The following is a 15,365-nucleotide window of genomic DNA, read 5'->3' as shown; positions in this document are numbered from 1 at the left end:
GACCAAATGGGCAACTCCTGTTCAAAAGCAAAACGGGAAGGCAGGAAGGGACAGGAACTGGATGAATGGGCACAGGGAACCCAGGGTAGAAAAGGAGAGCAGGCTGTCACATTGTGGGAATTGTGACCAATGTCACAAAACAATATGTGTATAAATTTTTGAATGAAAAATTAACTTAAGTGGTAAACTTTCACCTAAAGCACCATAAAAAAAAGATTTACAGCCTTGGAAACCCTATGGACAGTTCTACTCGGTCCTATACGGTCTCCATGAGTTGGAATTAACTTGATCGAAAGGGTTTTTGTTTGTTTGCTTACTTTGTATTATTAGTAGTAATGGTAATAGTGATTATTACTGGGAAGTAGATGTGTATGAATTATTCAAGAGGAAATATACCCGTACTGTTCACTTTTTAACCTTTCTATATTGTTCAAACTTTGTATATATATATACATAATTTTATAAAGCAGCGGGGTCTTTGCAGACAGGGCTGAGGAGCAGCTATGGGAATCACCCTTTATCATCTGCAATCTGGTCACCGAGGCCATTTCCACTGAAGCCATGTTCTTCCTACCACCAGGGCACTTTAGGGCTTTTAGAGAGGATGCCAACGTTGTATTCCTATTGTCAGTACATTAGTCAGGCAGTGTGGTACAATTGTCATTAAAAGCACTCTAGTTTGACGACAAAGATGCTGCTGCAGAGCATCCATAAGGAGTAGTTTTTCGATAAATGGTGTGAGGTCAATTAAATGTACATTCAGAAAAAAATCTTAAGCCCCACTGCACACCATACTCAAACACTAATTTGAGATGGCAATAGAGCTAAAGGGAAAAGGTAAAACAAAAAATGTTCCAGAGGAAAATGTAGGAGAATATCTTGATGACCCTGGAGTAGGCAAAAATTTCTTAAAGAGGAGACATAAAGCACTAACCACAAAGGTGAAAAAATTGATAAATTGCACGTCATGAAAATCTGCTGATCAAGAGACACTACTAAAAGAATGAAAAGACAAATTTCAGAGAGAAAATATTTTCAATATATATACACCCAACAAAAGCTTATATCTGGAATACGGAAAGAACTACAAATCAATAAGAAAAAGATAATCCAATGGAAAAATGAGCAAAAGTCTTGAACAGGCATTTTACAGAACAGGTTATCAAAATGACCAAAATACGAAAATTGCTTAACCTCATTAGTCATCAGGGAATGCAAATAAAAACTGAAAGAGATACCACTTTACACCCACTAACCAAACCAAACCCATTGCCCGCAAGTCAATTCTGACTTTTAGCAACCCTATAAGGACAGAGTAGAACTACCCCACAGAGTTTCCAAGGAGCCGCTGGTGGATTCAAACTGTCAACCTTTTGGTTAGCAGCTGAGCTCTTAACCAGTGCATCACCAGGGCTCCTTACACCACTATAGGACAGAGTAGAACTGCCTCATAGGGTTTCCAAGGAGCAGCTGGTAGATTTGAACTGCCAACCTTTCAATTAGCAGCTGAGCTGTTAAGTACTTCGCCACCAGGGGTCTGTTTCTACTAAAGCTATACTTCGATTTACCCAATATCTCAGACCTAGATGTATTAATTCTCTGCCAAGATACGTACCTAGCAGAAGCGCACGAATATATTCACCAAAGACATGTACAAAAATCTTCACAACAGGTTCTTCATAATAGCCCCAAACTGCAAACAACCCAAATGTCCATCAATGTATTACATTATAAGACATTGCCCATTTTGTGTCCACTGAAAGATATACCAATATGAATGAATCTCACAAACACTAATTTGAGCAAAAAAAGCCAGACAAAAAGTACGTTTGTACACTTCCATTTATTTAAAGTTCAAAAACAGGCAAAACCAACCAACATGATGGAAGTCTTAGAAGGATTTGCTTTTGTGGTAAGTGGTCCCAGAAGGTCTAGCCCTTCTTGAAGTAATTCTCCATGTGAAGAATTTCTGAGAAATTCATTCTCCCCAGGGACTGATAAGGAGGTTAATTTTAGCCCTGAGGTTGTCACTAAAGGAAGTCCCTGGGTGATACAGTTAACGCGCTCAGATGTTAACCAAAAGCTTGGAGGCTTGAGTCCACCCAGAGGTGTCTCAGAAGAAAGGCTTGATGGTCTACAGTAGCCCCCCTTCTCTGTGGTTTGGCTTTCTGCAGTTTCAATTACCCATGGTCTGAAAATGCTAAATGGGTAGTGTGATGAATCTCTCGGCGTCCTGCCCCAGACCCACATTCACAAAACTTTTATTACAGTATATTGTTACAATTGTTCTATTTTATCATTAGTTATTGTTGTTAATCTCTTACAGTACCTAATTTATAAATTAAACTTTATCATAGGTATGTGCGTACAGGACAAAACATAGCATGTAAAGGGCTCAGTACTGTCCAAGGTTTCAGGCATCCCTGGGAGTCTTGGAAAGTATCCCCTGAAGGTAAGGGAGGACTATCGTACTTCAAAAAACATCAGCCATTGAAAACCCTATGGAGCATAGTCCTACTCTGACACACATGGGGTCTCCATGAGTCAGGCTCCATGGCAATTAGGTATTTTTGCCACTAAAGAGAAGGAAAGACCCCTCTTCCTGTAAGAGAAGACAAAGTTGATGTGTGGACAAGACTGCTGCCCACATCTTCATGAAGTCAGAAACCCGGCAGGCTGACCTTTAGGAAAGTAACAGAAACAAAATGCTTTTTTGTCAATTGAGGAGGCTACTTCTCTCTCTTTTTTCTTCTCTTTCCTTTTATGTATCATTTTTTCTTTTTTATGCTATTAAACTAAAAATTTGTTCATTGCTGTTCATGCAGGCTGGCAACTTCCAAAATCAGCCAATGAAAACCCTGTGGATCAGAACTGCCCAATCTGCAACCAATCATGAGGATGGTGCAGGACCAGACAGTGTTTGGTTCTGTCGTGCATCGGGTGGCCATGAGTTGGGGCCAACTCAACTGGCAGCTGACAACAAAGTCTCAGCATAGCTAGTAAATGTGTTTGATGGTGGTTACTTAGAAAGACGCTGCCACTAACATCAGTTTCTCTCTCTTGATTCTGACAGGTGCCATTGGGGAGATAGGGAACGTTGCAGGACACAGGTCTTGTAGAGTTGTGTGGGCCAAGGAGAATGGCAGTCACCCTGCATTCTTATTGCATCCATACATTCAGAACCCATTCTTATTCATGGATGACCCTGGACATACTAGTGGGCTAGATGGTGGTATAAACATTTCTTTACTGCTCCTTTAGCTGAACTTTCACCCTGAACTCAGACCACCATGAAACCCTCTCTTCCTTTCCAACTCTCCCTCTCCACCCTTCCAGCTTCATGCCCCACAGCCCCCTGCACTCCATACACTTCCATTTGCCCTGGACTCTTGCACATTTCAGAGAGGAGCTCTAAGAAGACAAACAAACCTCTTTTTTATTAACATTGATTGCTAAATGTGAATAAGTGTTTTACAATGCTAGAAGACACCCTCCCCACTGGGGTGAGTGTAGGGCAAAATGTCTATGCTGGTCCTGCCAAATACATACTTGAAATTATGTGTGGACATGCAGGGGAGAAGCAACTGTAATGAAAATAGCGCTGTGGCCCTCAGTGTTGCACTGCATTCCTGTGCCCGATGAATGTCCCTTGGGCAGGAACGCACTTATAAACAAGAGAAAGGCTAGTGAGACTCTTAGATTTGATAAACGTTTCTGCCGGTCTAAAAAATGCTTCATCTGCTTATGAGAACGATCTCAGGAAGAGAATGATGCACAGATGGTTTCAGAGAGGTGGAGAGAAGCGGTCAAAATCTGGATATCTTTTGAAGGTAGAGTAGCTAGGATTTTTCTGCTGGATTGGATGGGGAGAGGGACTACTGAGAGACGAGTCAAAGAACACTTCAAGGTATTTGGTGTGAGCAGCTGCAAGAATGGAGTTGTCATTAACTAAGATAGGAAAGACTGAAAATGTCCCGAGGTTTTTGATAGTGGCTTAAGGAGGGGGTGGTGGTGTGAATATTAGGAGCTCAGTTTTGGTCATGTTAAGTTGATGTACACAAGACATCCAAGTGGGGATCTGAAGTACGCAATTCGGTATTCTCTTCTGGAGTTCAGGGCAGGGGCCTGGCTAGAGTTATAAATTTGGGATTATCACTATGTGGTTGGTATTCAAAGCCATGTAACTGGATAATATTACTGAGGGTGTGAGTGTAGAATGAAAGAAGAAGTAGTCTAGGTCCAAGAGCTGAGCCCTGGGACACTGTCCAATACAGTAGTCTCTAACCATATGTGGCTATTAAAATTTAAATTAGGTTAAATTTAAAATTGAGTTCCTCGGTTTCACTAGTCACATTTTAAGTGGTTAATAGCCACCCATATCTACCATATCGGAAAGCCCAGATATAGAACGCTTATTATCACAGAAAAGTCTATTGAGCAGCTCTGACTTAGAAGTTAGGCAGGTGAAAAGGCTAAGGAGAATGGGAAAGAGCAACTAGAAAGGTATGGGTTAAGCCAGGAGAGTATGGTAGCCAAGTGAAAAAAATATTTCTAGGGGAAAAGACTGGTTAACTGTGCTAAATACTGCTAATGTTGATCTTACTGATGCTGTTGTTAAGAGGTGTCGAGTTGGCCCTGGCTCATGGTGACTTCATGCACAATGGGATCAGGCAGTTGTGATCATAAGGCTTTCATTGTCTGATTTCCAGAAGTATATTACCAGCCTTTTCTTCCTAGTCTGTCTTAGTCTGGAAGCTCTGCTAAAACCTTTCAGCATGGTAGCAACACACAAGCCTCCACTAACAGATGGATAGTGGCTGCTCTTGAGGTGCATTGGTCGGAAATTGAAGCTCGGTTTTCCACATGGAAGCAAGAATTCTACCACAGAACCACCGCTGATAGGTCAGATAATAGGAGGACTGAGAAAATAACCATTGACTTAGCAACATGGTGATCATTGGTGATCCTGACAAGGGCAGTTTCTGTAGAGTGGTGGAAGCAAAAATCTTATAAGGTGAATTCAAGCAGTTTTATTATAAAGGGGGAAAAGAGATAGAGTAGAATAGCTGGAGGAAGAAAGGGGGTGAGAGGTTTTTTTTTTTTTTTAAAATGGGAAAAATAACAGCATGTTTGTATGCTGATGGGAATGACCCAGAAGAGAGAAAAAAAAAAAAAAAAAAAACAATGATACAGGAGAGAAAAGAGAAAATACCTTGAGGGATGTCCTTAAATAGAGGTCAGGAGATGGGATCTCATGCACACAGAGAGCCCAGACGGTATGTCAATGATATCAGGAGAGAAGTTACAGTAACCAAAAACCCATTGCCATCAACTTGATTCCAACTCATAGTGACCCTATAGGACAGAGTAGAACTGCCCCATAGAGTTTCCGAGGAGCACCTGGTGGATTCGAACTGCTGACCTTTTGGTTAGCAGCCATACCACTTAACCACTACACTACCAGTGTTTCCATGTGTGGGAATAAATGCAGGTAGATAAGGTTCCTGGGTGAAGAAAACAGTTTGTGCTCAGCTACTAACCTAAAGCTTGGAGGTTTAAACCCACCCAGCAGCTGGTGAAACAAAGACCTGTTCATCTGTTTCCATTAAGATTACAGCCAAATAATATAGTTCAAAAAGCTTATGTTCTGCCTCCTAATTTGTTAAGTACTGTCTAGGGTATTAAAAGCTTGGGAGGGGCCATCTAAGATACAACTATATTGGCCTGTACTCATCTGGAGCAGAAGAGAAAGAAGGAACCAAAAACTCCAAGAAGAAACTAGTCTATTTGGACTAACAGTCTGCACAAACTACAGCCTCATCTACACCGAGACCAGAAAAACCAGATAGTGCTGGCTGCCACTACTGACCATTCTGATCAGGGCCACAATAGACAGATTCAGTTAGATTCTTGAAATGTGAGAAAAATGTAGAACACAACTTCAAATTCTTAAAAAATCCAGACTTACTGTTCTGGTTAAGACTGAAGGACTCCCCAGGATTATTGGCCTGATATACTCTTGAAACCTTGACCTGAAACTAGCCCCTGAAATCACCTTTTAACTGAATAATAGATTGGCTCACAAAATAAAGAATATCACCTGTGCGTACTGCAGTCCTTTAAAAAATCATCTATATGAGACCAAACAGTCAACAATTAACCTTAAAAATAAAGACAAGAAGATAAGGGGGCAGGGAAAACAGAGTAATGGAAACAGAAGAACCAGAATGTTCATGTATTGTGAAAAATGTAACCAATGTTACTGAACAATTTGAGTAGAAATTGTTGATGGGAACCCGATCTGGTGCATAAACTTTCAGCAAAAACACAATAAAGTATTATTAAAAAAGAAAAAATGATTACAGCAGAGAAAATCCTAAGAAGCACAGTTCTCTATAACATATGGGATTGCCATCAATCGGGATTTAGTCAATGACCATGGGTTTGGTTTTTTGATTTTTTTAGATAGATAGGTGTAGTGACGGTGGGAGCTTGTGACAGTTCTTTTCTGATTATTTGAATTGTTTGCAGTGAAGCAGGAAGCCAAGTCTCCTGCCGAAAGTCAGGCTTGAGGAGAAAGAATCAAGTTATCTAGGAGAGTTGGAGAGTGAGTGGATGCAGGAAAGACAGGATGACCACCCTCCTTAGATCAGCGATCATGAATTTAAAGCGAGACTGATGGGCCAGGGTTGTTCTTCCTCAGCCATGTTCAGCTGCATAGGTGTGGTGTTGGGTAAGAGAGTTGGAGTCAAGCAGGATTATGACTTAAATGAAGCACTGTGATGAAGCAACAGGGGATGGCTCAGGATTCTGGTCACAAGCACATGTGTATCTGCCCGGCCTAATAGAGGTGGGATTTGTTTTCCTTTCTTTGCCCCTCCCTTCCTACTGACTCTTACTGCAAACAGTGAGCACAGAGATATTTTTATCCTCGTTTAGTTAGCAACCTGGCAAAAAAACGCCAAAACTTTTTAAAATTCAAAATAACATTTAAATGGGCATCTGTTGATATCATGTATTTGAATATAGAAATGCAGGCACAAATAAAATAAGGAGGCGGGGGCTTTAAGTCTTTGGGAAGAAAGATAGTGATGAAAATGTCATCATCAGGGAAGTAAATTTCCTTTGTTTATGGAACACCTATTATGTGTAAATCCTTGAAAGTCTATACCAGGGTTTCTCCACCTCAGCACTACTGACTTTGGGGCCAGATAATACTTTTTTACACGTGTGTGTGTGTGCACATAGTGGGATTTAGCAACATTTCTGATTCCATTTCCCATCTCTAAATTAGATCCTGGGAAGAGGAGTTGTTTATTGGGTTCTTCAAACCCCAACATATAAAAAAAAAACATATACTATACCATTAAAAAAAAAAAAAAAAAAAAATTTTTTTTTTTTTTTATGGTATTGTTAGTATATTACACATCTATTAAGGACTAGGTCTTAGTCACTTTTCTACTCTCAGTACCTTCCCAGTTTTACCTGTTAACTCATTCGGCAAAAGCTATTAAGCACCTACTACATGCCAGGTACTGTTTTAGGCATTGGGAATATCGTACTGAAGGAAAAAAAAAACAATATATGCACTAGTAAAGTTTTTGTTTTGGCAGGGGGAGGAGAGACAGACAATAAAGAAATGAAATGTACAGTATAGCAGATGGAGACAAGAGCTCTGGGGGTTATGAAGTAGGCAAGTGGGACAGAGAGGGCCAGCATGGGGAGGAGGAAGGCTTGCTGTTCTGTTTATTTTTAATTTTAATTTATTCTCTTTTGTTGTTGTTGAGAACAACAGGAGAACATACACCATTTCAATCATTTCTACAGGTACAATTCAGTGACATTGATTTATTCTTCAAGTTGTGCAACCATTATCACCCTCCTTTGTCAAATTGTTCCTCCCTCATTAACATAATCTCACTAACTTTCCTGTCTAATCTTTCTAGTTGCTATTGTCAGTTTGATCCTATATAAATAGATCTTAAAAGAGCACAATACTCAAGGTAGACATTTTTTACTAGAAGCTAAACTGCTGTTTGGTTTTAAGAAGACTTCAGGGAATAGTTTTGGTTTAAGGTTTAAAGATGATCTCAGGGCAGTCGTTTCAGGGTTTCATCCAGCTTCCATGGCTCCAGAAAGACTAGATTCCATGAGAATTTGACTTCTGTTCTGCATTTTCCCCCTTTTGATCAGAATTCTTTTATAGAATCTTTGATCAAAATGTTCAGTAATGATAGCCGGGCACCATCCAGTTCTTCTGGTTTCATGGCAAAGGAGGTAGTTGTTTATGGAGGTATCATGGTTAGAATTATGTCCCCCCAAAAATGTGTGTATCAGCTTGGTTAGGCCATAATTCCCAGTATTCTGTGGTTGTTCTCCATTTTGTGACTGTAATTTTGTGTTAAAGAGGATTAGGGTGGGACTGTAATACCCTTACCAGGTCACATCCCTGATCCAATATAAAGGGAGTTTCCCTGGAGTGTGGCCTGCACCACCTTTTCTCTCTCAAGAGTGGACAAGGAGAATGATGCACCTAAAGCCAAGGGAGCGGAGTTGCTGTCCCAGTGGGCCTGGAAGGTGGAGCTGAAGCCCAGGGCCAAGGGGCCTCCACTCAGAATCTGGACAGTGTGGCCAATACCTAGAGTCTGGAGGGGCAGGGCCATTATGTAAATTGTCTCAGAGAACAGAGGATTATTTTCAAAGTCTGCAGGGCTAATATAGTGTGTTCTGCTGACTTGCTTGGTGCCTATTATGCCTTCTTTCCTTCCAGTTTCTCCCGTTTATAATGGAAATGTCTAGCTTCTGCCTGCCTGTTCTACCATTGTAATTTGGAAGCAGATAACTTGTATTCTAGATTTCACAGATGAAGAGGAATTTGTGAATTTTGGACTTAGAGTTAAGACTTTTGCTATAATACGATGGGATGAATATGTTTTGCATATTGAAGGGACGTGATGGGGGGGCAAAGTGTAGAATGTCATGGATTGAATTATGTCCCCCTAAAAATATGTTTTTTTTTTTTTTTAATATGTGTATCAACTTGGTTAGGCCATGATTCCCAGTATTCTGTGGTTGATCTCCATTTTGTGATTGTAATTTTATGTTAAAGAGGATTACGATGGGACCAGTAATACCCTTACCAGGTCACATTCCTGATCCAACGTAAAGGGAGTTTCCCTGGGGTGTGGCCTGCACCACCTTTTATCTTTCAAGAGATAAAAGAAAAGGGAAGCAAGCAGAGAATTGGGGAACTCATACCACTAAGAAAGCAATGCTGTGAGCAGAGCACGTCCTTTGGACCCAGGGTCCCTGCGTGAAGAAGCTACTAGGCTAGGGAAACATTGATGAGAAGGCAGACAGAGAGTGAAAGACTTCCCCTGGAGTTGATGCCCTGAATTTGGACTTTTAGCCTGCTTTACTGTGAGAAAATAAACTTCTTTTTGTTAAAGCCATCCATTTGTGGTATTTCTGTTATAGCAGCACTAGATGACTAGGTCAGGAGACAACTACTAGCAACACATTCCAATTCCTCCTCCTATTCCTGACTCTCCTTCTTCCTCTGTTGCTCCAGGCAAATAGAGACTAATTGTTGTAACTTGGGTGGCAACAGCATAAAGCCTTGCTGTTTTAAATAGAGCTGTTGAGCAGAGGCCTGAAGGAGGGAAGGGAGCAAGGCTTCTGGAGATATGTGGGTGAAGGGTGTCAGGCAGATGCACAAGGAACAAGGCTCTGAGGCAGGGCCTTGTTCATGGTGTTTGAGAACCAGCAAGGAGGCCAGTGGTGGGACAAAGTGATCAGGAGGAGAGATGAGAAAATGAGGTCAGACAGAGGGAGTGGAAGATTTAGGATTTGGGAAGCCACTGAAAGGTTTGCATTTAACAATAAGTGATTTTACTTTTAAAGCTGAACATAAGTGAGGGCCATTTCCTTCCACATTATCTCATGAACTTTTAAAATATGTTAACCTGGTGGCATCTTTGCTCTGATATCCAAGGAATTTCCTCCTCTCCTGGGTCCTATAAGAAATTTGTTTTTCTTTTTTACAAAGTTAGTGAACTTTTAAACATTTAATTCGATTGATCAATCAACTGATTGATTCCTTAAATAAATGCCTCAAGCTCTATCATAGGCCCTGGGAATGTAAAGATGAACAAGACAGCTACAGCTCTGATCTCACAGATTCCTAGTCTAGAGGAGGGAACAATAATAGTAAAAGTTTTAATTATCAAAAGAATGATACCCATAATCCCATGAAGGATTTATAATGGTTTTTGGCCTCTTCTGATCTTTATCCCCATGTGTTGATAGTTAGTATGTGGTTGGTGATATAATGTAAATACAATTTTGTGTTCTATTTTTCTCCCCTTAACTTCTTTCTTAAATTTCAACGGCTGTAAAGGGTCCGAAGTATTGGATGCAGGTTAAACATTTTTGTAAGAATACTACATTGGTGATTTTGGTGGGCAAAACTATAAAATGACTCCCAAATGACTCTTGCCCTTGTAGAATCTTCTCCCCTTGAGTTTGAGCAGAGCCTGTGAACATGATGAGATAGCACTCCCATGATTATGTTACGTTATACGGCAAGAAGGACTTTGCAGATGTGACTAAGGTCCCAAATCAGTTATCGATAAAATAAGATTTCCAAGTGGGCCTAATCTAATCACATGAGCCCTTTAAATCCTGGTCTAGAGGTCAGAGATAGGGGAAGCATAGATTCAAATCACAAGAAAGACTCTATGTGTTGTTGTTGGCTTGAAGATGTGGCAAGGAATGTGGGCAACTGAGTGCAGCTCCAGCCTGACAGCCTGCAATCAAATGGCAACCTCAGTGCTACACCCGTAAAGAAGTGAATTCTGCCAACAAGAAGAATGAGTTTAGAAGCAGCTTTTTCCTGGAGCCTCCAGATGAGAAGTCAGTCTGGTCAACACCTTGATTACCCTGAGCAGAACCTAGGCATGGCGTGTCAGACTTCTGACCTATAGAGCTATAAACTAATAGGTGGGTGTTGTCTTACGCTGCTAAATTTGTGGTGAATTGTCATGCTGCAACAGACGAGTAATACAGCAATGTTATATACTTTTCATTGTCATGGCAGCACACGAGAAGGAACACAATGTCAGTTTGTTTCTTGCCTGAATCAATTATCGCACTGGCATTTGCAAAATAATAATCTTTAAAGATTTCCTAATTCTATTATTCCTTTGGAAACCCTGGTGGTGTAGTGGTTAAGTGCTACGGACGCTAACCAAAGGGTCGGCAGTTTGAATCCGCCAGGTGCTCCTTGGAAATTCTATGGGGCAGTTCTACTCCGTCCTATGGCACCGGGTTTGGTTTTTATCATTCCTTTTACATCCACTAACTGACGTTCTCCTATAAAGAAGAGCTATACATTCTCCCTTTAACTTTTAGTATTATTAAGGGTTTATGAATTACTTTTTAATATGCCATAATCCATTACAATCTTTTTTTTTTTTAATTCTGAAGTTCTCCCAAATTTGGCCAGTGCTAACCTCTTTACTTTTATGTCTTCTTATTTTAATTAGGTAAAATTTATGTGCAGTGAAATAAGTGTACAATTTGAAATTTAAAGAAACACGTAACTTGAGTAACTAACATCAAAACAAGTTATAGAACATTTCCATCATCTCAGAAACTTCCCTATTGCCCCTGCTCAAGAGGCAACTATTATTCCAATTTCTCGAGTCCCTAGGTAGTGCAAATGATTAATGCCCTCGGTTGATAACTGAAAGGTTGGAGGTTTGAATCTACCCACAGCTGCCTTGGAAGAAAGAGCTGGAAGAAAGACTTCCGAAAAATGACCCATTGAAAACTCTACTCTGATACACATGGGGTGGCAGTGAGTTAAAATCAGCTTGATGGCAACTGGTTTTATTCTGGTTTCTATCACCATAAGTTAGCTTTGCTTGCCCTTCCTATGTCCTTTTAATGTGTCCCCATCAGTATTCGGGCATTTCTTTGCTTTTTGGCACAAGAAGACCTTTCAGGCTCATTTTGCATTTTCTCTGTCCCAGTCCTGGAATCAATCATTTCTCCAAGGACATCTGTTCTTTTGAGTGAGAAATGGTATTTAGAACCTCAGGTGTGAGTGTGCTCACTGATATTGGGATATCGTTGTTTCTAAGCCTTTTCAGTGAACAGAACTAGAAAATAAGAAACTTGTAGAAAAGTTGGAAATGTATTAAAAGAATTTTTTTCCCCTGAACCAATGTGAAAATAAGTAAGTGGTTGACCTGATGCCACATTACCTTGAATAGTTTAGCATTTCCTATAAACAAGAATATTCTCCTACATAACCCAAATACGACCACCAACATCAGGACAGTAGCACTAACACAGTACTACCATCACATCCTGAAACCCAGTTCATGTTTGGCCAATTGTCCAATAAGGATACATTCAGTTGTCCTGTGTCTTTGGTCTTCTTTGGTCTGAAAGAGTCCCCCAGTCTGTTCTTGACATTTATGACCTTGACACTTTTGAAAATCAAAGGCTAATTATTTCGTAAAATTTCTTCAATTTGAGTTTGTCTGATGTTTCTTCATGGTTAGATTCAAAATATGCAGGCAATGTCACCAGAAGTTGTGAAGTAAGGGCCTCCAAAATTTGTGAATAATATTGAAATTAACTTGCTATTAAATTAGATTGTTATAAATTGAGAAGTTAATTGTAATGTCCCCAATAACAACTGATAAAAATAACTAAAAACAAACAAACAAAAAAGTACAATAATGAAAAGGGGACTAAAATGGCCCACTAGAAAATATCTAACAGAAAAGAAGATAGTAGCGAAGGAATGTTGTTGTTAATGACGACTATTTAGTTGTCACTTTTGTTTTACAAACACAAAACACTTTGAATAAAAAGTGAATACCTTATTAATTATCAAACAACCTATTTTACACATGTCTAAGGCCCAGTACACTACCCTTTGGCACTTTGTGTTTTATTTGCAAGGTCTTGGGTGTCTTTCAGATTCTTACATTCTGTGAAAGCTGGGTCTTGGTTTCCCTTTACTGAACAGTTCATCAGAAAAAGAATGCGTGAGGTCGCTAGATGGTGCTCTTTGGTTCCGCTTGCCTCAAGGGTGTATATTTTGATTGGCTTGGGTACTCCCTGGATAAAAGCACCCCTGGGCATTCTCATAATAATTCCTTCCACTGTTTTGGCTATAAATAGTGACACTGCGTAGGACAGGACAGCGTCCTTAGTCTAAGCCCTGTTTGAGTCCTGTGGGAGTCGCTCAGGAGACAAGGCAAACCTGCGGTTCATTCTCTTCCTGCGATCATTCTCATAAACAGACGAAGCATTTTTTAGACCAGCAGAAACTTACCAAATCTAAGAGTCTCACTAGCCCGTCTTTTGTTTATAAGTGCATTCCTGCCCAAGGGACATTGATTGGACATAGGAATGCAGTGCAACACTGAGGGCCATAGTGCCATTTTTATTACAGTTGCTTCTCCCCTGCATGTCCACACATAATTTCATGTGTGTATTTGGCAGGACCAGCATAGGCATTTTGCCCTATACTCACCCCAGTGGGGAGGGCATCTTCTAGCATTGTAAAACACATTTAACAATCAATATTAATAAGAAAGAGGCTTGTTTGTCTTCTTGGAGCTCCTCTCTGAAGTGTGCAAGAGTCCAGGGCAAATGGAAGCGTATGGAATGCAAGGGGCTGTGGGGTGTGAAGCTGGAAGGGTGGAGAGGGAGAGTTGGAAAGAAAGAGAGGGTTTCATGGTGGTCTGAGCACAGGGTGAAAGTTCAACTAAAGGAGCAGTAAAGTAATATTTATACCATCATCTAGTCCACTAGTGTGTCCGGGGTCATCCATGAATAAGAATGGGTTCTGAATGTATGGATGCAATAAGAATGCAGGGTGACTGCCATTCTCCTTGGCTCACACAATTCTACAAGACCTGTGTCCTGCAACGTTCCCTATCTCCCCAGTGGTACTTGACAGAATCAAGGCAGAGAAACTGGTGTTAGTGGAAGCATCTAAGTAACCGCCATCAAGAACATTTACTAGCTATGCTGAGACTTTGTTGTTAGCTGCCAGTTGAGTTGGCCCCAACTCATGGCCACCCGATGCACGACAGAACTAAACACTGCCTGGTCCTGCACCATCCTCATGATTGGTTGCAGATTGGACAGTTTTGATCCACAGAGTTTTCATTGGCTGATTTTGGAAGTAGGTCGCCAGTCCTTTCTTTCTAGTCTGTCTTTACCTGGAAGCTCTGCTGAAACCTGCTCAGCATCATAACAACACGCAAGCCTCCACTGACAGGCATGTAGTGACTGCAAATCAGGGGCGTTGGCTGGAATCCAACCTGGGTCTCCCACATGAAGGAGAAAATTTTACCACTGAATCCAGAGTCCTAAATAGTCCAAATTAGACAGCAAACATCTATTTGAATATGTGAACTAAGTAAGGATAAGACTAGGACAGTGACGCGAGATGGCAGCCACCATGCGCTCGGACAATTTATGAAAATCGGGTATATAGCCTTAAAATAGAATGTGGACCTAAACACCCAGAAGCACCCCACTTTGTAAGATTTGTAACAAAAATTAATATGAATGGAGTTAATAGTTCTAACGGGGTGGTGGACCCAAGAGCCATGTCAGTGCTAGCAAAATGGCAGAATTCATACACCATCAAAGTTGTCCTGCAAGAGCTTCGGCACCTAATGATGTCTAAAGAAAATATGAAACTCCCCCAACTGCCTGAAGTACAGTGTTACAGCCACTGGTCAAAAAGAAAAACCAGAGGCCCAAAATATGTAAGCATTACTGAAAAAGAAGAAAGCGGGAGACCTCACTCTACCTGATTTTAGAACCTATGAGTATACTGCACTGGGTTTGTTTGGATACTGCCACAGTAGTCAAAACAGCCTGGTACTGGTACAACAACAGATACATAGACCAGTGGAACAGAATTGAGAATCTAGACATAAATCCATCCACATATGAGCAACTGATATTTGACAAAGGCCCAAAGTCAGTTAAATGGGGAAAAGACAATCTGTTTAACAAATGGTGCTGGCATAACTGGATATCCACCCGCAAAAAAATGAAACAAGACCCATACCTCACACTATGCACAAAAACTAACTCAAAATGGATCAAAGACCTAAATATAAAATCTAAAATGATAAAGATAATGGAAGAAAAAATAGGGACAACGTTAGGAGCCCTAATACATGGCATAAACAGTATAAAAACATAACTAACAATGCACAAACACCAAAGAAAAACTAGATAACTGGGAGCTCCTAAAAATCAAACACCTATGCTCATCCAAAGACTTCACCAAAAGAGTAAAAAGATTACTTACAGACTGG

The 15,365-nt window shown here is 40.5% G+C and overlaps 1 protein-coding gene across 1 annotated transcript; it reads left to right on the top strand.

The window, feature by feature from the left end:
- Positions 1-10,761: 10,761 nt before the first annotated feature.
- Positions 10,762-14,852, top strand: LOC135228667 (ubiquitin-conjugating enzyme E2 variant 1-like). Its single transcript, XM_064276951.1, has 2 exons — positions 10,762-10,841; positions 14,471-14,852. Exons 1-2 carry the CDS (start codon positions 10,762-10,764, stop codon positions 14,850-14,852), a joined length of 462 nt encoding a protein of 153 aa, XP_064133021.1.
- Positions 14,853-15,365: the final 513 nt, after the last annotated feature.

The sequence above is a fragment of the Loxodonta africana genome, chromosome 25, assembly GCF_030014295.1.
Source record: "Loxodonta africana isolate mLoxAfr1 chromosome 25, mLoxAfr1.hap2, whole genome shotgun sequence".
NCBI lineage: Eukaryota > Metazoa > Chordata > Mammalia > Proboscidea > Elephantidae > Loxodonta > Loxodonta africana.
Note: the sequence above shows the minus strand (reverse complement) of the source record. Positions and strands in the feature narration are given on the sequence as shown.